Raw genomic sequence first — 27,504 nt, forward strand, 5'->3', positions numbered from 1 at the left:
GGAGTTCGTTACCGGGCCGTATTCTCTTTTTCGGCTTAAATGCTACATAACATTTTGCCTATGTATCCCGGGAATTATAAACAAATTTTGACATGTTTAATGCTAAATGTTTGTAAGTCCGGTCCGCGATAAAATTTCAGTTTCAAAAACGGTCCGCTGAACAGAAAATGTTGCCGACCCCTGTTCTAACGCATTTTCTTGCACTGACTTTGCCAGAGTTTCGTGTCTGGTTAGGTAAGATCAAGATAAGATAAGAAAGTGTGCTTGATTTTAATTGAAACTTCTAGCATAGACCATCCTTTTTATTAAGCTTACTAGTAGCCTACATGAAGAGAGCGCGCAAAACCGATAATATTTTCATTGAAAATAAGCAACATATAGCCTATTTGACAATACAAATGTTAGCCTTAAAGAGCAAGATAATGTTTTTTTTCGCTGTAACGTTAACATATCACTTGATGTTGCAATCGATTACGTGAAGCTGGTGCAAACGACCACAAAGGAAAAGTATTTAGGCTTTTTTTTTCGGTAGTCTGTCGCATAAAACCGCGATTTTACATGTGTCGTTACCAGTTTTGGATACAGCGGCACGTTGCAACATGTCAAGAATATTAAAACTGCTGTTAATATTTGCTCTGGCTGGAATTGGGAGTTGCGAAATAGGTAAGTACATAAAAAACTGCTAATTTTGTTTAAATTGTTTAAACCCTAATTACGTTACTTCATGAGTTTAGTAATATAAGTTTTATAAGAGAGGTTTCATTGTTCACATATTTAAAATACAGTTTGCTCGTTCGTTACTTTTTATCTTCAAATGTTTTAGTTAATTGCTTGTCTCAAATTTCAACTACATTTATAACAGACACAGACAGTGTAACGTAAGCGAAAAAAGTAAGAACGCGCCCAAATGTATTTCACACCTAAGAAAGGCGACCGTATATACAGTCAGTTCTCTCATTTATTGCTTTTTATCATCTTTTTAGGTCCCACGTGGGTGAGGGATGAAATAAATGTCGGGTCAAACGTTAACGGTCGGATAAAAACGGTGGAAGTCGTGTACGACCAATGTTTCTCCGGAACAGCTAAACGAATCGAAACCACTGTTCGTGGCGAGAGTAGGTGGCCCGACACCTTTGCTGCCTCAATTCTCAACATTACTGAGTGGGGATTCCAAGCACGTGTAAATCGAACTGACGTGACGAGACGTGACTGGTGGCAGACCGGTGTTAATATGCAATGGAAGGCGTATTTCGGTAAGTTAGACAAATACTTTCCGGCGTTGCTACTTTATACCCTCAAGTATTGTTACTTGATGTCTATACTCACAAATCAATAATTGTTGGGTTGCTCATTTATGTGAATTTTACATTGAATAAGATGTTTCATTAAAGGCAAGGAAATGTCAAACATTTCTTGAAAGCAAACAATATTTAACAAGGCTGTGTGTTGTTTTTAATATATTACGTTGTGACGACAAATAACTATATATCATCTGTCGAAACGCGTTTGATGTCAAAATTCTAATCCATATTTATGTTGACCCTGACCACAGCGATTGTTGAAACGTATACGCATTGCGATTCATACACAAGTCGGCAATGTTAACTTTTTCACCTTTTTTAACAGACACGCAAAACTTTCAGCAAAATCCCTGCTTTAATGAAGCCAGGTGCACCAATGAAGCGAACAGGAGAGTTTGCCATTGCTCCGAACAATATACCGGGAAACTTTGCGACAGACGTAAGTTGGTACCTATACTTGGTCGCTATTTGAGGAAACTATACAATTAACCGTTTCCTAATTGTCGTGTGTAAATTTGCAGTTGTAAGTAGCTTGCGCTGCTGTGGTGCAATGTGGCCCAGTTGCAATGAGCTGTTGAAATTTTCTCCCCTTTGAAGAGTTGAAAGTCTTGTTGCACAACTTTTGGGCCATTTTTCACGCGGCGCACGTTTTTCATATGCCATGTTTTTTTTGGTCACGATGTGACCGGCTATGTACTCCAACTGACATCAACCATAAACACGCACCGAAAGCGAAAATCCGAGATTACGCACGGATCGGCATTTTAAATATGTGACGATGTTGTTGGGAAGTTACGAAAAACAACTCATACGACATTTAGTTTAAAAGTAAAATAATTTGCTAAAGTGACCCGCAGAATCAATCTGTGTATTTTTTATGATAAAACAAATAATAACAGGTACATAAAAGTTATAAAAACAGATCGTGCAACATAGAAATTTGGAAAACTGTCTTAATTTTTTTTACCGCAGCATACAACATCCAGACAATTGTCAACAATAATTAGGATGTACGGTCAAACGCAAAAAATCAGTGTACACAATGAGTTTATGTACATTTGTACACCCCAATGAAACTAAGACTTCAAAACGTGGCTGAGTTCGTCTATGTCCCGGGTCCATGTTTCTCGACCATTCCGACTTGATTTGCAACTTTAGGGTCTGAAACGCGCGATTTAAATCTGTTTATTTATAGCACTTGTACACTGCTATCCAAACCCATGCAACGGAGGAACTTGCACTGAATATGATAATGGTTACGATTGCTCTTGTACAACTGGAACAGCGGGCAAAAACTGCACCAAAGGTAATGGCTTTCGTAAACTGTTGCAAACGCCGCTTGCGCAACAAATTTGCATTCAAAGTTTAAGCCGAGCGACTTTGCACATTTGTACATTTCTATGCACATTTCTACAAGCTTGTTTTGTTAATTTAGAAATTTTTGCTTTTACAACATAACAAACCAGTACACATGTTTTCAGTCACTTAATGTATTTTTTTAGGTATTGAAGAAGGTGTGGAACGTTTGCAATTTGATGACTCTATAAATAGCATGACGTTCAATGTACTTTACTCATCCTGCAAATCTGAGGACGCCATTGACGTTCACCTTTCCATTAACAACAACGTGTCAGCCATGGTCGGAGTCAAAAAAATAAAAGTTTATCGCTGGGGTCTTCTGGCTAAAGTCTGGAGACTATTCGAAAGAGCTCACCCTTCCTATTTGCCCATTGAGATTGGTTGGAGAGCTTTATTTGGTAAAAAAACGTTGTCTGTTAAATAATGTCACGTTTTTAAATCACTTTAATTTAAAATATTATTCAAAGATATATAAAAAGCTTAGAATAAAAATGTAAGACTGATAGTGGTTATAAGCCTGTGGGTGGTAATTCAAGCAATTTGCCAATATCATCACTTTTCAAGTTCAATTTGATTCCGGTATATTTACATCTTTGATCTATAATAAATAAAATACTTAACTTCTGATGTAAAACTGTAATAAGGAATGCAAAATTTTCCTGTGATCGAATTAGATAACAGTATAGTTGTCGCAGTTACCCACAATCTGCAGCAGTTCAAAATTTGTGTTCTGTGATAACTTAAAAAATAATTTGTCCACAGTAAATGATAACTTACACATTTGTTTGAAAGGACGGTAGAACAACGTTTATAATTTGCTTCAGCTTATTTTTTAATTCCATGTACCGATCATTTCTTTAAATTTGTTGCCAAGCATAAAAATCAGTTTGCCGAATAACCGCTGTATCAAAGCTTTTTTAGAAATCTACCCGAACAATTTTCTGAAATATTTAAAATATATTTTGTCTAAATGATAACAAATTTAAATTAACAGATTCGATCGACACCACGACGAATCCTTGCCAAAACGGCGGAAGTTGCAGTAATGTTGAACAAGGTATAGAGTGTGCTTGTCCAGCTCTAACCACTGGAAAATTTTGTGAAAAGCGTAAGTTGAAATAAACCACTAAAAGCAGTTTAAGAATCTTGAAACATAAATCTGTAGCAAATACATCTTTAAGGTAGCAACAGTAAATTTAATTGATTTTGTTGACAAAGTGTTTTGAATCTGATTACACTTATTTGGTTCGTGTAGGTTTAACTCACTGCGCATCTTCCCCATGCATGAACGGAGGTACCTGCATTCCGACGCCAACGTATTTCACCTGTGAATGCCCAATACGATACCACGGTGACCAATGTGAATTAGGTGAGTCCAATGTTCTTCAACATTTTTATGAGTTTTGCGTTTGGTAATGTTTGATTTACTGAAATCTTTGTGACTGAAATGTTGGAAATCACAAACACATACAGTTATATAGCAAACTGACATTTTAATAAATGTGCCACTCTAGCTCAGAGTTGCAAGTCGGGCCGGGCTTTTCGGGCCGGGTTCGGGCTTAGGTATTTGTCAGAAAACGGGTTTAAAACGGGCCTGACTTTACGTTCCGTTTCCGCCAGTTTTTAGTAACAATTCTCTGGCATGAACCTAACACCCTACTCTAAAACGTATTGCTTGCCCCATTGTCTACTATTGTTCATGGTGTTTGTTGTCTTTTCTCTTATTTTCTTTCTCGTACTTTGTTGCAAGGCTTTGATAGGCCTGTCAATCAAAATTTCGGGCCTAAACGGGCTTCTCAAAAACGTTTCGGGTTCGGGCCGGGCTTCGGGCTTATACTTTCGGGTTCGGGAAACAAATGTTTCTAGTAATGGCGTTTAAAGATTTTTGTGTAAAGATTCTCTGTACAAGCCAATTCTGCAGGCCTACTTTGAATTTTACTAATTGTCTAATTAAAAATTTAACCTAAAATAATCTTGAAACGTTTTGCAGAACCGACTGTCTCTGCAGTTGTGCAAGTGTCAAGTTTTACTCCTAGTGGTCCACCATACGGTCCAACCATAGAGGTTGTCTATGATCGTTGTTACAGCGGAATTGCCACATCTGTTAACGGAACCGTTACTGGCGAAGCTAGGTATTCCGATACCTTCGACTACAACATTATGGGAATTTATCCATGGGGATTTCGGGTCTTGGTGCAAAGACTCGATCGCCCCTACGCCGGATGGGGTCAATCTGGAGTGATGTTTAGCTACACGGCAATGTTTGGTAATTAAACCCGTTGTCATTTTTCACAATTGCTTGACATAAACACAAACTACAAGTGACTATGTTACCTACTTAAACACGTATGGTGCTAAATTTAACTTGTCATATATTTTGTGCTAACTCCTATATTTTATTTGTAAGAAACAAGTGCTTTTTTGGAGTCATATTGTGAGAACGGGCAAAGCTGCACAAATGGTGCTGAAGACGGGCGAACGTGCAATTGTGAAGATGGCTACACTGGGGAATTATGTGAAACAGGTTTGCGAACTAAATGTTTCCAGCAGACAGTGCACACTGTTTCGGCCTATAAGGCCTCATCAGTGCAGCTGGTGACGAAAGATCGGTCGTATTGGATAGTGTAGCCATTTAACGGCACTCCCGTTTATTGGGAGTAATAGGGTGAAAAATCCATGCCCCACCTGTTTTGTGCGATGCCGCAACTTGAGATACGCAACAGAGGAAACTGTATTACAATCTGCAGCTTATCCTTTAATGGCTCGATGCTTTTAAATAACTTTTTCCTGTCATGTAAAATGGGGTGATGTAGGCTACAATTCCACATAAGAAATTCACTTCATTTTTTGCTACGCCTTAACCAATCTTTATTAACCATTTTACTTAACCGCCTACGATGTGACAAATCACAGTACGCCAGGCCCACTGTGATTTATATATGAGTGTGCCGTGATCGCTGGTCTGCATAGACGCTTCAGGGCTGATCCCAGTTATGAATTTATGTTCATCTTAACGATGTGACAAAGTTTGCATTGTACACCTAATTTATCAAAACGACTTTAGTCGTATACCTTAATACCTCTATAGAGGAAGATAGTATCTCCTAGAATGAGAAGCAGTGGTGTAAATCAATATTTTCAATGTTTTTTAGCATTAGTTCACTGTTACCCACATCCCTGCAACAGTGGAACTTGTACAGAACTGGATAACGGCTACAACTGCACTTGTCCAGAAGGCATGTCGGGACAAAACTGCAACATATGTAAGTGTTGCAACTTGCTATGCAACATTACCGTTAATTTAAACTGTCAAACTATATGAAACTTATGTGAATGAATATAGGTTTAGGACTTTCATAAAAGTTCTAATAAAAATTTAAAAACTCAAATTTCTGACAACAAATACAAACTACTCTAAATATATTTAATTTTTACTTTTAAAGCTTAAATTTCTATTGATGGGTAAAGGTAAAAACTTAACTGAAAATCTTTAATTTTTACTTTTAAATCTTAAAATTTTACGAATGAATATAGGTTAAAAACTACTCAGAAAAACTATCCCTCGACTTAATTTGGTTTTTGTGTGTTTTTTTGCAGCGTCGCTGGTAACCGGAGTCAAAACAGTTGGAGCGAACCCAGATATAGCACCGTACACCAAAACCTTAGAAGTTGCATACGATGAGTGCCATGGTGGAGTTGCTTACGATGTCCGGGCCACTGTGGTTGGTGAAAGACAGTTTAGTGACACTTTCAATGCAACGATCTTGGAAATTTTACCCTGGGGATTTCGGACTTTGGTTCGACGAACCGACCGCTCTGATCGTGGATGGGGACAAAGAGGAGCAGAGCTTCGCTGGACCGCATATTTCGGTAAGCAACATTACCAAAAAAGACATGCATGTACCTGGTCAAACATACATACATTTTTCTATTCGGTTCGATTTTTGATCTACTTAATAATTGCTGCAATATGCGCGCTATAAACCTACTCACTTCATTGCAGCTCTGTTAGAACAATCAATGATTTCAAAAAGTAGATGTGTTTTGTATACGTTACTCTACGTTTCTTTAAGTGACAAGCAAGGAATATAGTATATTTTGTTGTTTACAGAATTATAATAACAAATGTTAATAATAAATGAAAAATTATAAAAACAACAAAAGTTAAATCTGTTCATTTTTGACCATTTTGGACAGAACCTGGAAAAGTCAATCAATCACCATGTTTAAACGGTGCGATATGCCGCAATGGCGTCGAAGGTCGATTGTGTGGGTGTCCGCCGGACTATGGAGGAGAATTCTGTGAAACACGTAAGTAAACGCTTTGCCAAGAATTTCCCCTAATAGGAAGCAATATACTGCTGGAAACTTTTGTAGAGGAATTTCCACGTATCAAAAATTTGAATGCTAGCAAATGAATTGCAAGTTTTGCAAGCAACTGCAAAAATGCTAAAAATACAGTAGATTGATGTCTAGAGGCATTTTTATGTAGCCTGTTTTTCGCAACCTGTATCTAACATTACGTTTTTAAAAATAAAAATGTATAGAATCTCACTGATTTGTGACTGAGGGTACCGTTGCATGAATTCCAGTAACCTTTTTTTGTAGATCTTGTCCACTGCAATCCTAATCCATGCTCCATAGGGAGATGCATCGAGCTGGCAAATGATTACAAATGCTCTTGTCCAAAAGGTTGGGAAGGAAAGAACTGTACAATAAGTAGGTGGAAGTTTGTTTGTTGTTTATATAAAAACAAAAACCGTAAAGGTGCCAAAATTGGCAAATAACCAGACTGAGTGGAACACTTATAGCTTCAGGTAACTTAGTACACAACGTTAACTTCAAACACCCTCTGATTTTTAATATTTCGTGTAATATTTCGTGCATTGCTTTCTAGAAACAGCTTAGGAAGACGTAAGACATATTATCTTTTCAAAGTAGACAGTTCTTATCAATTGTTTTTGAACAGTTATCAGTTTTTTGCCGAGTTAAACATGACACATACACAGGTGTCATTAATTTAAAAAGCCTTTGTACGAAGGTGACGGCGTAATTCCATCTAGCACAATGCTTGTTTAAGTATACTCCTTTTTTCCGCACTGAATCAGGTAGAATGCAACTCAGGTGATTTTTTGGATATGTACGTTATCTTAAACTCACATAGTCTGAACTGAAATCCAAATTCCGGATTCCAGGAGGGCTTGTAGATTGTTTAATATTTCACCCAGAGTTATCCTATAGGACACAACTGCTTAATTTTAGGAACAGGTATTAAAATAATCTTATTTTTTTTAGGAGGTGCTTGGTTCGGTAACACAACATATGTGGGTTATTTAATAAGAAGATACCCTCCTTACTACAAACAAATAGACGTTGTGTACCACCAATGTTACAGCGGGGTGGCAAGTGAAGTTATAGCTACTGCAACCGGTTCAGTTGAACATCCAGATACCTTTGAAGTCAGCATTGCCAACATTTCTAGTTGGGGATTTGTAGCCCATGTCTACAGAACTGATCAGGGTGGTGGCTGGCTTCAAAGAAGTGTCCAAATGGAATGGAAAGCGTTTTACGGTAAGGTGTATAAGTTGTAAAGGGGCATAATACATGGTCATTAACTCATTTCGGGAAAGCTTGTTTTGATAATCCAAACCTTTCGTATTTTATTTTTTTGCAGCCAAATGATGCAATATTTATCAACTATCATAACGCTAAAAGCAAAAGTATATGTTTTGCAGATTCGCATGACTATGTTACAAATCCATGTTTAAATGGTGGAACCTGTACAAATAGGCAAGGTGGACGAGTCTGTGACTGTCTTCCACAGTATGGAGGAGATTTATGTGAAAGAAGTAAGTAGGAAAAAAGCATGAGTTACCATGCTGCCTTTACTAATTCCTTACAATATAAATAAATTTGGGAGCCGATTTGGTAACTTAAAGCGACATGTGAACAGGCTTTTAATGGAGCACTGCATTTATGGTGATAAACTAATGCTACAATTTCTTTCATTTTAAGATTATTATTTTGTTCCTTTATAAATAGTTTAAAATGCGTCTTGGTACATTACAAACATTGCTTAAAAGCATCAAGTATAAAAACACTTTTTCTCCTAAATTTAAAAACGTTTTATTTCTTAGAGCTTGTTTACTGCTATCCTGATCCATGTAACGGTGGAATTTGCACAGAGATGGAGAGTGACCACAATTGTACATGTCCAACTGGGGCCACAGGAAGGAACTGCGACCTCGGTAATTATATTGAACTATTGCATTGTTAAATTGTAATGCCACACAACCATTTTTCTGAGAAATGCGACGTAATGTCAATTTTCCATTGGTTACAATGTTTTTGCAAGCAACGGTTAGGAGGTATTTTTAAATGGTTGAAAACCCAACTAAAATACTTCCTAAAAAACTTGATTTGACTTGCACCTACATAAAATTACACAACACAAAACAATTTTAGACTAACAACTCTAATTATTTTATCGATGGTATATATTTAACTTCATTTTTAGGATACGAGGAAAGCTCAATAAGCATTCCGTTCGGGGGATTGATAAACAGCTTGACTGCCACGTTGTTATACACGACTTGCCAAAGCAAACCTGCTGTTGAAATAATTCCTTCATTTGACCATCGGTTCTCGGCTGATGTTGAACTCCGTGTACTTAACATCTACCAGTGGGGATTCCAAGTTAAAATCTGGCGTGAAGTTGGTGAAGACAGTCCCGAGTTGGTTTCGGCGATGATCAGATGGAGGGCCGTGTTCCGTAAGAGTTTAGAATACAAAAAAATATGAAATAAAAATGATACGTTTTTTTAATGCAGCACTGTGCGTTTCAGTACATTTTGCTTAGTAAGACATAAATTTGTTACGAGATAATGCTTTTCAACATTAAGTTCTTCAGGAATTTGCCTTTTTCAGCGTCGACCAACCACACAGAAAATCCATGCCAAAACGGCGGGACGTGCAGTAACATTGAAACCGGAACAACATGCGATTGTCCAACTATGACCACAGGACAACTTTGTGAGACCCGTAAGTTAAACCAGAGGTCGGCAACCTTTTTAACACTGCGGGCCGGTTTGAAACTGAATTTTTTTTATCACGGACCGACTTTACAAACCGCAAATGTTTAGCACTGAAAACTAATTACAGATATTATAACTTTGAGCAAGTTTTATGCAGCCCGGTAACGAACCTGTTAAGGACGGGCACCGGACCACGCACCTGAGATGAAGGACTAAAACTTATAGAGAAACTTTTTTTAACATTATCAAATCGTTCTGATAGGATTGACACACTGTCATTCTTCACCATGCATGAACGGAGGAACTTGCATTCCCACATCTTCCTATTTTAGATGTGATTGTCCTGAACCTTACAGTGGAGATCGATGTGATGTTGGTGAGTAAAGCATTGTTTTCTACATTAGAAAGCAATTCTTTGTGCATATTTTTTGTTCATACTTAGGGTATGTTCAGTTGAGATAAGTTTACTGAACTTATTGAAAAAAAAAAAAACATAACATATCAGTCGGGTTAGAACTATGAACAAGCTTATGACGGGAAACATGAAACTTTGAATAGGAATTGGTATACTATTGCAGTATAACAGAATAAACCAAACAATGACACAAACTTGTAACGGTTTCAGAGCCTGCAATTCGTTCCACAAAGGTTTTGCCGAGCTTAAGCATTAGTGGACCGCCCTATGGAAAAATTGTGCAAGTCGTGTACGACAGATGCTACAGCGGAGTTGCAAAGGTCATCAACGCAACAGTTGCTGGTTCGACATCGTATCCGGATAGATTTAACTATACTATCCTGGGAATCTATCCATGGGGCTTTCGAGCTTTGGTGCAAAGGACTGATCGACCTTACGCCGGCTGGGGCCAAAGATCGGTTGTCTTTAGCTACAGTGCAATTTTTGGTGAGTTGTGAATTTCAAGTTGTATTTGTTTTTTCGTCACATATAAGACTGAAACACTATACACGGACCAGTTCATAAGTTTGTTTAGAAAAATAACGGCCTAAAAAGATGTTTAACAAAAGGTAAAATCTTAACAAAAAAATACCTGACAGTAGGATTAGGGTTTGGATTTTTCAGGTAGTGACTATAGTTTTAGCAATTAAAAAAAACTTGTTTCAATACAGATATCAGACAACAGAATCTTTCATTCTAGTGGTTAAATGTATTCCTTTTTTTCAAGAATCTCGGGCTTATTCGACATCGCCATGTGTAAACGCGGAAAGTTGTACAAACACTGTTGACTATGGAAGAGTGTGTAACTGCTTGTCAGGTTTCGCTGGGGAATTTTGCGAAAAAGGTACAAGTTTTTTTTTTTTTTTTTTTTTAAAAAACAAAGTGAAAAACAATTCTCAATAGAGATTTTAAAAATTTAAAGTTCACAGAAGCTATGTTGACTTAAGTTCTTTGACCTAAATGTGAAAATATAAATTAAAAGAAAAGGCGACCTTAATTAAATTTCAGTTATACACAGAGCATTTGTCATAAGATATAGCTATTGTTTGTACACAGCAACCCGCAAACGTTTTCTTAAACATCATACGAGCAAGAGTAACAGTTGCTTTTCATATTTTTAAGCAGGTTTTTTTAAAGGTTTGGTTTGGGTGACCGCTAAGTAGTTTTAAGAGACCGCAAGTGTTTCATTTAAATACCAAAAAATAGCCATATTTGCTTATTTGGGAAACCGCTGGAGAAATTAAACTGGAAAACACCTTAAAAAGACACTGGTTTTTAAGTTTTTGTTGGTATTTGTTGGCTTTTATTCTAAATTTTTTTTAGCTCTTGTCTATTGTTATCCAAGTCCGTGTAATATGGGAGATTGCAATGAATTTGAAGATGGCTACAACTGCACCTGTCCAGACGGCACTGCTGGAAACAACTGCGAAATATGTAGGACGCTTAAAAATAATTTAAACTGGTTCATAATAATATTGTAAAACCAGACTAGGCGAAATAGCGCTTTTTTTAGTTGAATTGTTTCAAACATAACCCAAGCTCATTTAGAAGTAATATTGTGCATAATATGTTTCATAACAATCAATTTTTAACGTATACTTAGAATTATAAAGGGTTTTTTTCATTTGTAACATTTCACACAATCTGTTGATAAGTTGTTAGCATTAGTTACACTATTTTTACAACCACTTAAGTCACATGAAAGACCGAATTGTTGGAATAATAAAACATGTCGCTGTTTATGTATATTTGGGCCGTTAACTTCGTCATCAACTTTTTTTTATTTGTGTTACAGTAACAAAGGTAAGTGGAAACAAAAGAGTTGGATCCCAAAGAGACAGAGCACCCTACACTAAAGCCGTTAACGTGTGGTATGAAGAATGCCATGGTGGAAAGGCCACTGAAATTAATGCAACTGTAAGGGGCTCCACCCGTTACAGTGATACCTTTGAGGCCGATATCACAAACATCTATACCTATGGTTTTCGGGCTGTGGTGAGGAGAACTGACCGCTCAAACAGTGGATGGGGACAAGAGAACGTAAGGCTTCGTTGGACTGCCTATTTTGGTGAGTTTTGTTTATTAGATTGTCCCGGGTTTCAACAAGAAGATAATTTTGTTTAGCTGTGGTCGGACTTTTTATGGCGTCCTAGGTTTTTTTTAAACTTTTACGTAAAAAACGGAGACATACGCTCGACCCTGAGGTGTATAACTGATTAGTAACTCAGCTTGAACAACTGCAGATTAGAAATGTTATTTTGCTTTAAAAGAGCTTAAGATGTGGTTGGTCTACGTTGGTGTTTAACCTTATCCAAATTACACATTGCGATTGGTAGATTTGGAAAAGGCTCGTGATCCCGTATGTGCAAACGGAGCAAGTTGTACCAACACTAGAAGAGGACGGGTCTGTAATTGCCCACCTGGCTTTAGTGGAAGCAAATGCGAGATACAAGACTAACCAAGTCTCTATTTTATGTACTTTCTGGTTAACCGTTTTCATCTTAGTGTATCCTTTCATTACTCTTTCTATTTACCCATAGTAAAAATTGTTCAAAAAAACTAAACATGCATCTGCAAAACGTTTTCACAAAAACGACAGTTAAACAGTGGGACGTAAAAAATAAAGCATTTCATATAAAATATCGTGCTGTGTTCTTTTATGCTACGAATCTTCCCGCTATTGGTGGGAAGATTTTAGACATGCCACCGTCAGGCAAATGAGATTTAGGGTGTGTAACAAAACTGTTAGTTTCAAAAGTCTATTTATGTATCGCAAACGCAAACTAAGCAAACAGTCGGCGTTGGGTTCGTTTCTAAACTCGCTGGAAACAGGAAACCCACCGTTTAAATTATAATAACGTCGAACATCAAGACCATCAGTAACCTTGTTATGCTAGAATATGTGTTTTATGTCGATAAACTAGATGTGTTCACATATATTATTGTTGATTAGTCAAGACTGCCTTAAACACGTGTTATGGTACAACAATTAGCCTTGCCTACTTAACTTGTTCAAATAAACTTAAAAATGCTTGTCAGCGTGGCATGCTTGAATTCAACTTTATACCAAAAGTCATTTTTAACTTCCGAGTTCGATTGGCGAACACATTGGACCATGATCCCAACTGATATAAACATTACATAGACTTGAAATATTAGGCTACAACGAACAATAACCAGGAATATAATAACTTTAAAAAATCTTTTGTGTTTTCAGCCTTTAAGGCAGGGGTTCTTAACCATTGTTACTTGTACCCTTTAGGGATACGAAGCACCAAAGCAGGGGGTGCGACATGCAGGGTGGAATTTTTCGCTATTTAGGCATATTTGTGAAGAATGCGTAACAAGTTACTTTGTTATATGTCTAGAACGGGTTGGTTTCGTTACAATACTATTTAAATGCATGCATTTAACACGCAAGTTATGAATACGCTGAGTTTAATTCCTATTATTACAATTTTATTTACTTCCGTCGGTCATTGTAGACAGGGAGTACGAGAAAATTTCATGTAAGCTCAAAGGGTACAAGCGCTAAAAAGGTTAAGAAACTCTGCTTTAAAGCATTTCATCTACACACTAGTAGCTTTAATAGTATATTGATAAACATTAAAAATTCAGTTTCCGAAAGACTGTAGTTGTCACTGATCAATGAGAAAAATATATGCAGTCCAGTAATCGAGAAAACTATTTAAACAAAAAAATGGTTTGACTGGAACTGTATTAGCATAACCCAGCTTGTGCTTCGTAATACACATAACAATTATAACAATGGTATAGGTTGCACGATTAAATTGTAAAACGCCCGTTTACCTTGCATTGTTTTTGCTACAACGTGAAAAGAATCTGAAAAGCTTTGTGTTTGCTTAATAACTTATCGCAAAATCATGCTCTGAAAATTTTATACTTTTAATTTCGTATGAAATATCATGATGCAACAAAAGCGACCACTGTGAAATTACAATCTTGACTTATGATTGCGAAGATGCAAAAAATGGACTAATGCAGGAATTCACTTGGTATTTTCTGCATTTATTTAAGACGTGTGCGAAAATTTGTTATTTGTTTTAATGACGAACTATTAGGCTTTCTAATAGCTCTGTTTGACAAGCAGAAAGGCATTAAAGGTTGATGGGAATATACACAAAAGACTGTTACACCATTGTGGAGTTGCTGGCGTTTATCGAAGAAATGTCTGTAAAATAAATAACAAAAAAAATTACTATTAAATTAGGCTGTAACTACTTAAATAAAAACAAAAAATAAACTGAAGGTTACCAATCGAACACTTTTTTCCGACAAATCCACTCAAACATTCGCAGTGAAACTCACGTTTGGCAACATTTGTACAAGTGCCACCATTAAGACACGGATTTGGTTGACAAAGATCCACTGAAATTCAACATTGTGTTTTTTACAGATACTTTTTTTTATGACACAATGTACAAATTAAAACTAATTTGATGTAAGAAGTTAAATGTTTGGTCGCAGTTATTTGTTTTCTTTGTGCAAACCTAAAACTTGTCAACATAATTTTCTTACTTCTTTTGCACTTGGATCCAACATATCCAGGAGGACAAGAACATGTTAATCCATTCGAAGTGTTTTCACAAGTTGCACCATCGCCACAAAAATTGTTTTTGAATGCAGTTTCATCTGTGATAGCAAAACAAATAATCAGCAAATTTGGCTGTTATGTAAGTATAAATACATCTAATATTTCAATAACACTGTTGTTAGACGGAACACATTGGCTATTTGTATGGCGTCAAACATTTCATATCAGTTATTTTATGTTTAATTTTAAGGGTGTCGTAACGTTATTGTATATTATAGGTCGGGGTTAGTGTATTTTTTCAGCCAATCCGGGGCGCACAACAGCCAGATAAGTTTTGTATCACTTTGAGTCATTTCTTACCAAAATATGCTTTCCAATGCACCTTGACAGTAGGTTGGGCCCAACCGGTTCTTCTATCTGTTCTTCTGACCATAGCGTTAAATCCAAATCGTTTAATTCCTATGTCGGTCACTTCAAAACGGTCGGGCAGGGTTTTGTTTCCAGCAATAGTGGCAGTGATTTTTTTGGCCAACCCCTGATGGCAACTTTTATAAGGTACTTTGATCGCCAAGCTGTTGCTGTAGTGACGAACCACATTGTAAGTGCCAGTCAGAATATCTGCAAAACATTTTATCAATTTTTTTTGGATTGCTCTGATTCAAAATCATCTGCTCATCGTTGCAAAAACTATCATGATGTTTTGTAGCAAAAAATCCGCACATAAGTAGATTTTGGTTGAGTTATCAACTTACACCTGTCCGGTTTTTATCAATGTCTAAAATATTATAAAGATCAAATCTGGGGCAGTAAGGTTTCCAAAACTACTACTGTGTTTTGGGCCATTATATACTAAATAAGCGATCAGAAAAACAATAAAAAAGCAAACAAAATGTAGTTAGCTTGACACGCACGTAAAGAACAGTCTTTTCCATCATGTCCCTCGCTGCAAGAACAGTTAAAGCCCATGTCTGTATCGAAGCACGAAGCACTGTTTTTACATGGCATTGTAGAACAGTTGCGGATCTCTACAAAATATAATCTAAAATGTAGGTTACGAGTTTTAATAGTTATGTAACGAGATTTAATTTTACCTTCTTCACATAATTCGCCCTTATATTGCGAGGTACAATTGCACTCAAACTTGGTGTTACTCAATATCAAACATTGAGCTCCATTTTGGCAAGGATTTGTTGGAAAACCATTTGAAACTGAATAGTCTGACGGCAAAAATAATTAGCCTGTAAATAAGTGCTTATAAACTTAACAGACCTTATTCATGGAAAAGCCGTTTGCCAACTTTTTGTTAGAGAATGTGTACATCCTTCACTAAAACTACGAAACACCTTGACAAAAATCCGGACGAAATTTCAGCTAACTATTTCAATACGATCTGTACATAGCATGTTGAATAATCACGAGTCGCCATAAGAGATAAATATAAACTTATATAGAGTTACCATTTAATCAGCAAACTATAAACCTAATATCTTAACAAATACATAAAACTAAAGATAGCATATTATTTATATTTAGGTTTTATTTGTTGAGACTTTAAGTTTAATCTAACACTGTACGACTTTGATGACGTTTCTGGTACACTTTTCAAGCGATTATATGGGAATCACAGTACGCCAGGCCTATTGAAGGCGCCATACCAAATCAGCTGATCACCAAGCATTCACCACCATATGGAACAAGGCGTAGGCTAGAAAAATCTAGCCTGCGCTGGGATTCGAACCCACGACAGTAGTCTTTTTCGGGACCGGCTGATTCAGTATGGCGCCTTCAATGGACCTGACGTACTGTGATTTATATTTGAGTGTGCCGTTATCGCTGGTCTGCTTGAACGCTTCAGGGCGGATCCCAGTTATGAACTTATGTTCATATTAACGTTTATATAGGATACACAAATAGCCGTAAAATACCAACCGAAAAAGGCCGTAAATCGTAGGGAATGTAAGTCATATATCCGGTCTTCTCTGTAGTGCGCACGACGGACAACAACATCAAATCCGTTCCTGTGCACCTGAGTCACGTGACTCGTGAAGTCAAACGGGTAATTCCCCAGGTTGGTCAATTCTACGGTGACATAACTTGGTCTTTGATTGTAGCATTCGTCAAAAAGAAATGAAAGACGTTGACTTCTTAAGGAAGTGGCATCCTTAAAATGACGGATGCCATGGATAACACCTTTAAAAATAACGAAATGTAACTATTAAGGTTTATTGTATTTAAGTTTTACTGATCTACTTAAAAAAAAACTCAACCAAGTTCAAAAACCGACATTTTTTCGTTGCCAATTCAATTTACATGCTGGTTTGGTGCTTCGTGGTATTACTCTTTGTTTGCTTTACAACAAAACACTAATATTTAACAAAGTGCGCATGTTTTATACCAAACATCAAGGCAACAGCACCACTAAATCATAACTACTAAATATTGATATCTATTGCCATTTCAAAAATAAGTCCGCCAGCTCCTGCATTTTCAATGTTTCTGTACCGTAATGGACTTGGATGCAGGGCTTGCTTAACCACTCGACAAACTCGTGCTTTGGACAAGGTAAACCCGCAACAGCTTTCACAGTAGAATTTTTATTGTTTTGCCACAGTATTTGAATACTCTGCAGTCGTGAGCTACCTTCGTGAGAGGAAGCAAAAAATTCTTGGAAAAAGTTTTCGCTTTTTATTACCAATTGAAATTTTTGATTGTCATTGCTGGACCGTTTTTGCGAGATTAAAAAGTTTTTTTTGTGATAGGCTATATCTACTCACTCATTTCACAGTTTTTTCCACCGAATCTTTCGCCACAATGACACAGGTAATCATCTTCTGTGTCCACGCAGGTTCCCCCATTTTGGCATGGCTGACTATTACAATAGGGCAACTCTGTAAGTACAAATAGTTGTAGATTTGAATTACCACATGGTAAACTACTTCTGAACGTAAAGTTAAACCGAAAGGCACAAACCGGTTATGCACAAACTTCCACTAAATCGGCCAGGACAGATGCAAGTTTGGTAGTTCAACAGGTTTTTACATTGACCCCCATTTGTGCAAGGATTGGTATCAACACTTGTTGAAACGTCTGCATGAGGTGAAAACAGTTAGATTTGGCATTACAAAGCTGAAACATTACCAGACCTTGAAAAATTGTTAAATGCTTTTCCGTTTTGAGAAAGTCCTAAATACCATTTTATTTAGAAATTTCTCAAAAAAGAATTGATCTCAGTAGATCACATTACGCCAGGCCAATTGAATACCGAATGAGTCGGTTACTAAGCATTCACCACCATATGGCAAGGCGTAATCTAGCATGCGGTGGGATTCGAACCCACGACAGACTTTCCGGGAGTCGCGCTCTACCAACTGAGCTACGCAGGCAGGTTGAATCACAAGCACCTTTGCCCGCCTCGTATGCTGCACATGTCAGCTTCGTAGTAGGGGATCGATTGATCTCAGTAGACAATAAATTTTAAAACCTTACCAAAATATGCTTTCCATTCCACAACAATTTCAATCAGATCCCAGTTGATTAAGTCACTATTGTGTCTGCTTAGAGACGTTTTGAAACCAACTTTACGTATTTCTTGCAACTGAACATCAACCAAATTAGCAACTTGACCACGTATTGACAAATCAACTCTTGAAGCAACCGTCCTTTTGCATGTGTCATAGACGACAGACAGATTTCGAGAATTGGAAGTCCAATTATTGTTTTTCACTAGTTCTTGACCAGTCACGTATCCTTAAAGTTAGTATTTGTTATTAGCGAGTCGTTATTTAATAAAGCCCAAAATTACCTACATAAAGACCAATTACCCTACTGCAGTGGTTCTCAACCTTTCATGGACCTAGGTCCAAAAAAAAAAAAAATTTAACACATTCAATTCTGCCCATTAAAAAATAAAAGATTAGAAAAAATAACAACTCACTGATTTTTAGTGGGTGTTTTTGGTGAAGCTACACCCCCGGCCCCCGGTTGAGAACCACTGCCCCAGTGATTTTAATGTATTTTGTTGCATTTATTTAATGCAAGCACTGAGCACTGTATTGGACATTTGTGTTGATTAATAAACTTACCAAGAGTGCAGATCCTCCCTGCCCAACCTTCAGGACACTCACAAGTGTAATTTGTTTCTGTCTCGATGCATTTTCCACGATAGCATGGAGAGGGGTAGCAATACTTAAGCTCTACAAACCAAATGTTTTTATCACTATAAAGAGTAAGTTTTTAAAATGAACGCAGCCTTTTTACTTTTTTCGCAGTTTTAGTAAAAAAAAAACTAAGATGTTCCCAATAAAAAAGCTTTAGTAAAGCTTTTCTAAACTAGGATTTCACAGTCCGAACTTAACATGTTCATTTTCCGTACAGTTTAAACAAAAAAACAGTGTTTATAACTGGCACGTACAAATTAAAAAAAACTATAGTTGTCTAGTTTCTTACGCTTGTCGCAAAATTCCCCGGTGTAGTCATCTGTACAGATACATTTTCTTCCAGCTGGGCTGTTTATGCATTGGACAGCATGATGACATGGCCAATGGTTCTCAAAATCGTAAGAATCTGTGAAAGCAAAGAGTAGAGGTATATGGTAATCTAAACATCTTAAAAACGCCATTGCATATGGGTTTAAAGGCCTACGTGTCCACGGACACAGTTTAAAAAGGTTACTTACCAAATATTGCCCTGTACTTAAGATTTACGCCAAATTGCCTCCATTCAAAGTCATCCGGGTTAGTTATCCATACTTTGGCCCGAAATCCCCACGGGTATATACCAAGAACTGACGAATTAAACGCGTCTGGATAGGATCTTGGGCCTATAACAGTTGTATCTACGCGAATAGCTGTTTCATTGTAGCATCGATTGTAGGAAATGTTTTTCACCAAACTAAAAGGCGGTTCAAACATCCAATGAGTCGGGAGTCTAATATTCATTTGAATTCCTGGCTCTAAAATATAAAAAATGAAAGTAATTGATACTCACGTGCTACCTGCAATAAATATTAAAGAACCTGTGTTTGTTGCATTTCTTCAAATGCTAACAACCAGTCAAGTACCTATAACTTCTAATAAGTTGACGACATGATATTGTTTTAGGCCTAATAACAAATCTAGAGTACTGATATGAAAATGGTAAAATCTATTGCTTTTAAAGCTGTCTGTAGTGCACACTATTCGACCTGTAAAGCCTCATCAGTGCAACTGATGACAATATGGATTCTATTTACCTATTTCGCAAAAAGTGCCACTGAAGCGCCCGCCGCATTTGCATTGAAAATCCGTCTGTAAGTCAACACATGTGCCGTTATTTTGACACGGATCAGATGCGCAACCAGGAATGTCTGCGACAATCAAATCAATTTAAATTAGCTACTTGTTAGTAAGAATAGGAACATATACGCCTGTTTGTGTGACAAGCTTTTTGTTCAAGTTCAGGTTTAGGCTTAAGTTTAGATCAAACGGCTTTAATTCTGGTCAACTGTACCCTTTGCACCATATGTGCCACAATTTCATCAACTTTAGGGTCTAATTTAGGCTTTGGATTCGGGCCAGTAGAATTTATAGCAGGAGTGTCTCTTTTTTTTGCACGATTGTTCTTTAGTATCGGTGCAAATCCTTACTTTTTTAAATCTAGGCTGGGGCATTTGCTTCAAGCCTAAGTTCCCACTTACAAATTTCACAGAGTTTTCCGGTGTATTTGCTGGGACAAGTGCAAACAAATCCATCCATTGTATTCCGGCATTCTCCATTATTCCAGCACGGATTGGCGTAAAAATAACGTGGTTCTTGAAAAAAAAAAAAAATTAAAAGACCTCATCAAGCATTTAGTCAATTTGAACTTACCAAAATACGCTTTCCAAATCACGGTTCTACTGGATACATTATTGTTGTTGTTCAATTTGCTTGGCAACTGCAACTTGGCAACAAATCCCCACAAATAAATATTTGTCAGTTCAATATCCCCAAAACCAGACGTGTTGTTTAGAATTGAAACATCAACCTTTATAGCTTTTATGGCTTTGCAGTTGTCATATGCGATAGTAACGTTTTTATTTTTGCTTGCCGACTTGAGAACTTTCTCCCCGGTAATGTACCCTGTATAGACACAAACCATAGTTTTGTTGAAAGTAAGTAATAAGTCATCATTGCAACTGGTGACAAGACTTTAACTGTATTTTCTGTGGTAGCCACCTTACGGCAATCCAGTTTGTTAACAGGCCAAAAAGCCGTGCCTCACCAAATCTGTACAATGATACAACTAGGCATAATGGGTAATAAATAAAAAGAGCAAGTTTATTGACATATGATAGTACGCCAGACCTATTAAAGGCGTTATACCGGATCAGCCGGCCTCCCAAACATTCCCACCATATGGCAAGGCGTATAGGCTAGAAAAACCTGATTAGAACGGCTGATTCGGTATAAAGCCTGGTGTATTATGGTTTATCGATATATATACCGCGATCGCTGGTCTGCATCGACGCTTTAGGGCTGATCCCAGTATGAATATATTCTTCTTAGTTCGTTGATATATATTTTATTTATTGTAGGCGGTTACTTACTAATTGTGCAGATTTTCCCAGCATAACTTCTCTGGCATAAGCAGTCGTAGCCATCACGTCGTTCAACACACTCTCCACCATTATGGCAAGGATACGCAAGGCAATGCACAAGCTCTAAAAAAGATCAAACAAAGTTGTAAATATCAGCATGTTTAACAAGTTCTATCTTTAGCTGGCAAAGTTGCAAAGCATGGAATTAGTGTTAAAATTTCCCCCTTAATAAAATTTTTATTGCTTCCTTTCACAAAAAGGTTTGGTAATAAATGAGGTAATTGGCCCACTTGTTTCGCAAAACTTTCCCCCATAACCAGCAATACATTGGCAGGAAGGACCGTTCACGCTGTTGTAGCAGCTTGTTGCATTTACGCAGGGTTCGCCCAAATCGTTTGCAGAATCTAAAATTGTAACGGTTAATATTTTTGTGCTTTCATATGTTTATTTTTATGAGTGCAATTACAAAAGTAATGTTGTATTGTTATTTGTGGAGATGTAACTTATACTGTTCATCAGAAACGTTCTTACCAAAGTATGCTGTCCAATGCAGCCTTGCATAGCGTTGACCCCAGCCGACATTTAAATGGTCAGTTCTTGTGACTAAAACTTTGAATCCCCAATCAACAATTTCCAGAACAGTTGAGTTAAACGTGTCAGAATATCGCCTGTCTCCTACTATATTGGTCGAAACTTCCGTCGGTTTTCCGCTTGTACAGTTTTCGTATGCGACCTCAACGATTTTATCGTATGGCGATATATACCTGTGAGATCCGACGTATTGCTCTCCGCTTATCTTAGTTACTGCAAAAGTAAAAAAAAGAAAGATATAAGTTAGTAGAACAAACAGCACACATGTTTGGTTTTACCATCATACAGTCTATTATATAATGGATATAATATGTTACAATGGAACTGTGTGTATTTGATTTAATCATTGTTTAATTTGAGCCCCAAGGCTCAATTATAGACTGTATGGGTGTCTTTCGTTTCAGAATCTAGCTTCAGCGTTTTTTTGTAGGCCTATAAGGTACATTTTGGGGCGATTAAGATTATCACTATCTGCATAACATGCACTTACAAGTCTTTTTTCATGAAGACACTAAAAATTCTAACAAATAGGTATTAACACGCTATGTGTACTATAGTATACGATTGTCTTGTCAATGTTTATAAAGATGTGTAAAAACGTAAATACGTACCTAACTCGCAATTGGAACCCCCGGTGCCTTTCGGACAGGTGCAATTGTATCCGTTTGGAAGTTCTGAACAGCTTCCAGTATTGCAAGGATTAGGATGACATCTGACCAAGGCTGAAAATATACGCGTTGACTGATTTTTGTCAAATTCGGTTTAATAGGTAAAAGCGGCCCTTGAGCCCACAAAACCAAAAGTCAAAAAAATGTAATGCATTTCATTGGAATGCCACCGACAGAAACCTTTCTTGTATCTTAAATGTATGCTGTAGTGGTGGGATTCAGCCGGTTCGAACCAGTTTTATAGAACTGTCCCACGAAATTTTATGAGATCAGCGAACCAGTAAGCATTACTAATTACTGTTAGACTTCCGGCTAAAAAAATGAAAAAATACTTTTTTGGTACAACCGGTGACAGACAAATTGAATCCCACCGCTGGCTGTAACCCATACCATAACATATCGACTACAACGATTGATGTTTTGTGTCTCAAGCCATTTAACCTGGAACTTGCCTCACCTACCAATATCACAAAACTTTCCAGTGTATCCGGGTCTACAAATGCACACTCTTCCAACTTCAGGATTGTTCTCACAACGCCACGCATTCATACACGGCGTACTTTCGAAATCCCAATCATCTAAATTATGAAATAGGTTTCATGTCTGTTTTGCTGTCAACCAAGAAATGATCACTGAAATTGCGGTAGTTTGCCTCTTGAAAATGAGATGCACGAACTATCAGATTCAATTTTTTTAAAACCAAATTCCTTTCACTAAAAAAGATACAAGCCAGTATTTAAGTGTGAAACATCACAACATTTGCAGAGTTTCTATTGTCATTGTCAACCAAAGGAAGGGGATACAACTTGGTACCACACAACGATAAAAGTATTGGTGCGGTGAAAAAAAAAACGCAAGCGGATTGATTACAAGCGTAATAGGTATTGCTTTCATGAAAAAATTATCATGGATGGTATGAATATGTTTAAAAACACGTTTTATGTGTTTAGAGCAAAATTTACTTCTCACATGAGGGTAAACTTGTATTGTATAGAATAGTTACCGAAAACAGCTGTATAAGAAAGTTCCACCCTCAATTGGCCCCATCCCTCGTTAGGTCTATCGGTCCTCCGAACAAGAGCCTTAAATCCCCAGATATAAGTTCCAAGATTTGTAAAGCTAAACCTATCTGGATAAATCGAATGGCCTTTAACGGTCGCGTTGACGACTCTAGCAACATCTTTTAAACAACGATCGTATACAACGTCGACAACCATTCCATACGGGGGTCCGTTAACGTTGAAATTAGATAGTCGAATTTTGGATTTCAAACTGGGTTCTAAAATGAAATAAGTTCAATCCGTTTTAGATATGATCACATTTTAGCATAACGGGTTTAGCCTCAGAGTAAGAAACAAATGAAAACGAAATCAAATATACTTTGTGGTATCCTTAGTTCTTAGTGCAACCTTAAAATACTGTGCTATCGTTTTTGGCGCTTAAGCGTTATAGAAACTGATTCAGTGCCAGTACGCACTGTTTGATATGCAACGTTTTTACGACTGTATTATAATATTTTACAACATTTTACAACTGTCTTACATACAACCGTATTATAATACAACGTTTTTAGGCCGTGTCAGAAGCATGACAATTTCCAAACAAATATTTTAAAGAACTACGCATTGCTGATTTTGACAAATACAAAGTAGTCCCCTACCAATTTGACATCTTTCTCCTCTGTATGGCTCAGAACAATTGCATGTGAAGTCTGATTCAGTTGGAATGCATGTACCACCATTTAAACACGGCGATAATACGCACACTGACAACCCTTTAACCAAAATAAAAAAACATATTTCTTCATACTTTATAGTACATTTAACCCAACTCAAGCATAGCTTTTCGGGCTACATCGATTCCAAAGCTTTTTTTGTTTGATTTCGTGTTAATGTAGTTGGATTTTCATTTCTACTGATACTCACGTGTCTCACAAAACTGTCCAGTGTTCAATTTTGGACACAAGCACCTTGTCCCACTTTCAGTGTTTTGACAAGTTCCTCCATTCTGGCAGGGATCAGTTTCTGGGTATCGCGTATCTGGGTTAAACAAATGGATTAGTACTTGTTTGAGAACAGTCTTAACTGGGTCATTTGGGCAGTTCAGAGTTAAACCGGCCTGAAATTGGAGCCCGAATCCGAATCGTTTTATTGAAACTCGTTAAAGCCAGAAAGTTTTGATTGGCAGGTTTATACTTGAAGCCTGAGAAACCACCAAGACAACAAACACAATAGACAACTGGTCTCAAACAGGGCGTTTTAGGGCTGTTTGACATTAGGTTAGGTCCAGAACTGGCTATTTACCTTAAATTTGTTTGAAAAAATACTGACACAAAGTGTAAAGTCAGGCCCGAATCAGGCCCGTATAAATACCAAACAGGGCCTTCCAACCAACTCTGACTGGATTGATCAAGAAACTGTTCCTATTTCTTTTCCTCCAGAGCTTGATAAGAAATCCCCAGCGATATATTTTCACCAGTTTAACCCCAATAATTTCCGACAATCCGTTCATAATTGATGTTTCTACTTCAACCGGTGTTTCCTTCATACAGGACGGGAATAGCAAAGTAGCTGTCGTTGCTGCAGCGGAATAGTTTACTTCAATCCGCTCAACGCCTTTCCTGTAAGCTTGACAAAAATCATTTGGAATTTACTTTGTGAAATCGCGACTCATAAAAAAGTGACTGGGTTTCTGGTATAAAATTGGTACACATTGTTTCTCCAATGCGTTGGAGTATAACGTTTTAATGAGTATTGGTGAAAAGTATTGTATTGGCATTGTAAGAGATGCTTTTTGTGATCACTTACATATGAACATTTGAAGTAAATCTTTTTTGTTCTTGCTGCTTTACAGTACAATAACGCAAATGTGTCAACCACAAAAATTGTTTTTTTTACAAATTAATATCTAATTTTACATACTCTTGTTGCAGTTTCGTCCCCATTTTCCTTCCAAACAAGAACAGTTATAGTCATTCGAAAGTTCCATACAACTACCACCGTTACATGGATTTGGATAGCAGTGTATTAGGCCTAGGGAAATAGTATGATTTAGAAGGCAACTTGAAACACAATGAATTACCTGTTGCCACCAGGCATTATGTGCCAAAAAATTTTAGCAATTCCAGCAGCGATTTTATTATAATACGTTTCGATGTCCCAAACGATCATCAGGGTAATTACATAAATTTAAAACACAAAGTTGTTATAAACTTATAGCAACAAGGGCGGTAAAACACACACAAAACGCGCTGGTAAAAACGCAGTGCGTGAAACACAATGTGACTGCTTGCACCACGAGCGGATTTTAAAAATATATTGCGCTTGTGGAAGAAGAATGTTTCCATTTTGTGTGTATTTTTTGTAATATTCTTGCAAATGACAAAGTCGACCTATTATCTATTCGTTTGTCAGTGGTTAGCATTATTCAGATCAATTTAACAGTTAACAGGCATTTAGACATGAATGCTTACGTTTGTCACAAAGCTTTCCTCCGTATTCTGCTGGACAGTTACAACTTATTTCGCCTTTGGCATTGGTACACTGCGCTTCTTGGTAGCAGGGATTGTACTTAAACTTTGAAGATTCTAAACAGGGTAAAACAAATATGTAAAATCACCAAGCACAACATTAGGTGGGAAATATATCAAACATGCGATTTCAAAAATGTCTGTAATCTTGTCTACAGGCACAATTTATACGTGACATAGCTCTTCTGCCCATGGTACGCGAAATATTTGTGTATGCTAGTCGGAACAATATTTCATTGGCTCAATCAAAATCCTGTAGTACCAAAATGAACCGGTGTTTTTTCAGACAAATTAGTTTTTTAGACAAAAAGTAAGATCTAAATCATACCAAAGAATGCTCTCCAAGAAAGATAGACCCAGTATTGCCCCCAGTCTCGCCTCGTTTGATCTGTTCTCTGCACTTCAGCTTTAAACCCCCATTGTTCAATGTTGAGAATTGTGGCGTTAAACGTATCAGCATATCTGGTTTCTCCACGAACCCCTGCCTCAATGTGATTTGCAGTTCCAGTAAAACATTGGTCGTACACAACATCGACAATTTTACTTTTGGAGTATCTGTTGGATCCAACATGCTTTTTCCCTCTAACCCAAGTTTCCCCTAAAAACATTAAGCGGTAATTATTGGAAACGGATGTTAGCTTTGAATGCAATACATAAATTTTAAAATCACTTAAAATTTACACTGTTTTTGCCTAATTAGCCAAACATTTTAAATGACCAGCTCGCCCGCTAAACCACAAATAAACGTTAAGACACACACAAAACATACTCAGTTATCAAACGTCTAGGAGATAAATACTTTACAACGCACCTTCATAGGAATAACATTTAAAATAAAAAAGATAAAATACAAAACTTTAAATCGTACGTACCTATCTCGCCATTGGCTGTATTAATCGCAGAAATTACAGAAAACAACAAGAGCAGCACAACTTTTAACATCATGCTTTCCTTTTGCTTCTGTTCGCAATTCTGCAACAGCAATGCAGATTTAAATCAAGCCAATAGCCCTTTTTCTTCTTTCCTGAAAGTTGGCTAGAAAGCGTGTTTTCAAATTCAAACCCTTTGCAACTTACGTGGTCGAATATCTTGCAGTTTGTTGCATTATGCACACAGATTCAGCTGGGCAGAAGCATCTTTGTTCAACTATGAACAGTACTTACTACAAAATCCGCACGTTGTGACTTAATACAAAAACATTCAGGCACTTCGCCAGTCAGAGTAAAAACAGGTTTGCTGTAAACGCTTGATTGTTATCAGCAACGATTGTGCCTCAAGGCCAATCAACGCAGGCACTCAGGCAGTGGCAAAGGTGTCACAAAAACGACGCCAAATAAACAAATTACACTGGATTGCACACAATTATGAAACCTAAGTAGACATACGTTTTGAGTGTAAAAAGCAAATGTTTGGCGACATATAAACCAATTGCAAGAGTTTAATGATGTGCATTTAGC

The 27,504-nt window shown here is 37.1% G+C and overlaps 2 protein-coding genes and 1 non-coding gene across 8 annotated transcripts; 1 reads left to right on the plus strand and 2 right to left on the minus strand.

Moving 5' to 3' along the window:
- The first annotated feature begins 485 nt into the window (after positions 1 to 485).
- LOC145227654 (uncharacterized) lies at positions 486 to 12,606 on the plus strand. The gene is made up of 24 exons (XM_080092539.1): positions 486 to 663; positions 984 to 1,253; positions 1,627 to 1,740; positions 2,497 to 2,607; positions 2,804 to 3,058; positions 3,655 to 3,768; positions 3,916 to 4,029; positions 4,651 to 4,926; positions 5,068 to 5,184; positions 5,813 to 5,923; positions 6,258 to 6,530; positions 6,858 to 6,971; positions 7,269 to 7,379; positions 7,956 to 8,231; positions 8,396 to 8,509; positions 8,798 to 8,908; positions 9,178 to 9,432; positions 9,588 to 9,701; positions 9,957 to 10,070; positions 10,320 to 10,595; positions 10,876 to 10,992; positions 11,472 to 11,582; positions 11,944 to 12,216; positions 12,485 to 12,606. Exons 1-24 carry the CDS (start codon positions 600 to 602, stop codon positions 12,604 to 12,606), a joined length of 3,927 nt encoding a protein of 1,308 aa, XP_079948665.1. The 5' UTR covers positions 486 to 599.
- On the minus strand, positions 12,484 to 27,286 carry LOC145227652 (uncharacterized). Of its 6 annotated transcripts, none has more exons than XM_080092536.1 (30): positions 27,124 to 27,285; positions 26,920 to 27,019; positions 26,376 to 26,645; positions 25,991 to 26,104; positions 25,440 to 25,550; positions 24,891 to 25,145; positions 24,444 to 24,557; positions 24,179 to 24,292; positions 23,522 to 23,647; positions 22,980 to 23,096; positions 22,462 to 22,572; positions 21,791 to 22,063; positions 21,550 to 21,663; positions 21,269 to 21,382; positions 20,550 to 20,801; positions 20,378 to 20,491; positions 19,934 to 20,047; positions 19,379 to 19,654; positions 19,150 to 19,266; positions 18,786 to 18,896; positions 18,190 to 18,450; positions 17,674 to 17,790; positions 17,478 to 17,591; positions 16,633 to 16,893; positions 15,795 to 15,920; positions 15,615 to 15,728; positions 15,064 to 15,321; positions 14,688 to 14,801; positions 14,424 to 14,537; positions 12,484 to 14,340 (listed from the first exon to the last, which is right to left on the minus strand). In XM_080092536.1, the coding sequence occupies exons 2-30, from the start codon at positions 26,990 to 26,992 to the stop codon at positions 14,300 to 14,302; spliced, it is 4,410 nt and encodes a 1,469-aa protein (XP_079948662.1). In that variant the 5' UTR covers positions 26,993 to 27,019; positions 27,124 to 27,285; the 3' UTR covers positions 12,484 to 14,299. The 6 variants fall into 6 exon arrangements, with proteins under 6 accessions (XP_079948662.1, XP_079948660.1, XP_079948659.1 ...); XM_080092534.1 differs by having other exon boundaries at positions 14,478 to 14,537; positions 23,522 to 23,797; XM_080092533.1 differs by having other exon boundaries at positions 23,522 to 23,797.
- Trnap-cgg (transfer RNA proline (anticodon CGG)) lies at positions 18,016 to 18,086 on the minus strand. The gene has a single exon. It is a non-coding gene; the product is annotated as a tRNA-Pro (tRNA).
- Positions 27,287 to 27,504: the final 218 nt, after the last annotated feature.

Source organism: Phallusia mammillata, chromosome 5, assembly GCF_965637545.1.
Source record: "Phallusia mammillata chromosome 5, kaPhaMamm4.hap1.1, whole genome shotgun sequence".
NCBI lineage: Eukaryota > Metazoa > Chordata > Ascidiacea > Phlebobranchia > Ascidiidae > Phallusia > Phallusia mammillata.

Excerpts from the sequence above, each read along its gene's own strand:
- LOC145227654 (XM_080092539.1), top strand. The coding sequence starts at position 600 with ATGTCAAGAATATTAAAACTGCTGTTAATATTTGCTCTGGCTGGAATT. Across the intron at positions 1,741-2,496 it reads CGGGAAACTTTGCGACAGAC|CACTTGTACACTGCTATCCA; the intron begins GTAAGTTGGTAC and ends GTTTATTTATAG. Across the intron at positions 7,380-7,955 it reads AGGAAAGAACTGTACAATAA|GAGGTGCTTGGTTCGGTAAC; the intron begins GTAGGTGGAAGT and ends TATTTTTTTTAG.
- LOC145227652 (XM_080092533.1), bottom strand. The coding sequence starts at position 26,992 with ATGATGTTAAAAGTTGTGCTGCTCTTGTTGTTTTCTGTAATTTCTGCG. Across the intron at positions 14,538-14,687 it reads TGGATCCAAGTGCAAAAGAA|TGGATCTTTGTCAACCAAAT; the intron begins GTAAGAAAATTA and ends GTTGAATTTCAG. Across the intron at positions 14,341-14,423 it reads CGGAAAAAAGTGTTCGATTG|ACATTTCTTCGATAAACGCC; the intron begins GTAACCTTCAGT and ends TTTATTTTACAG.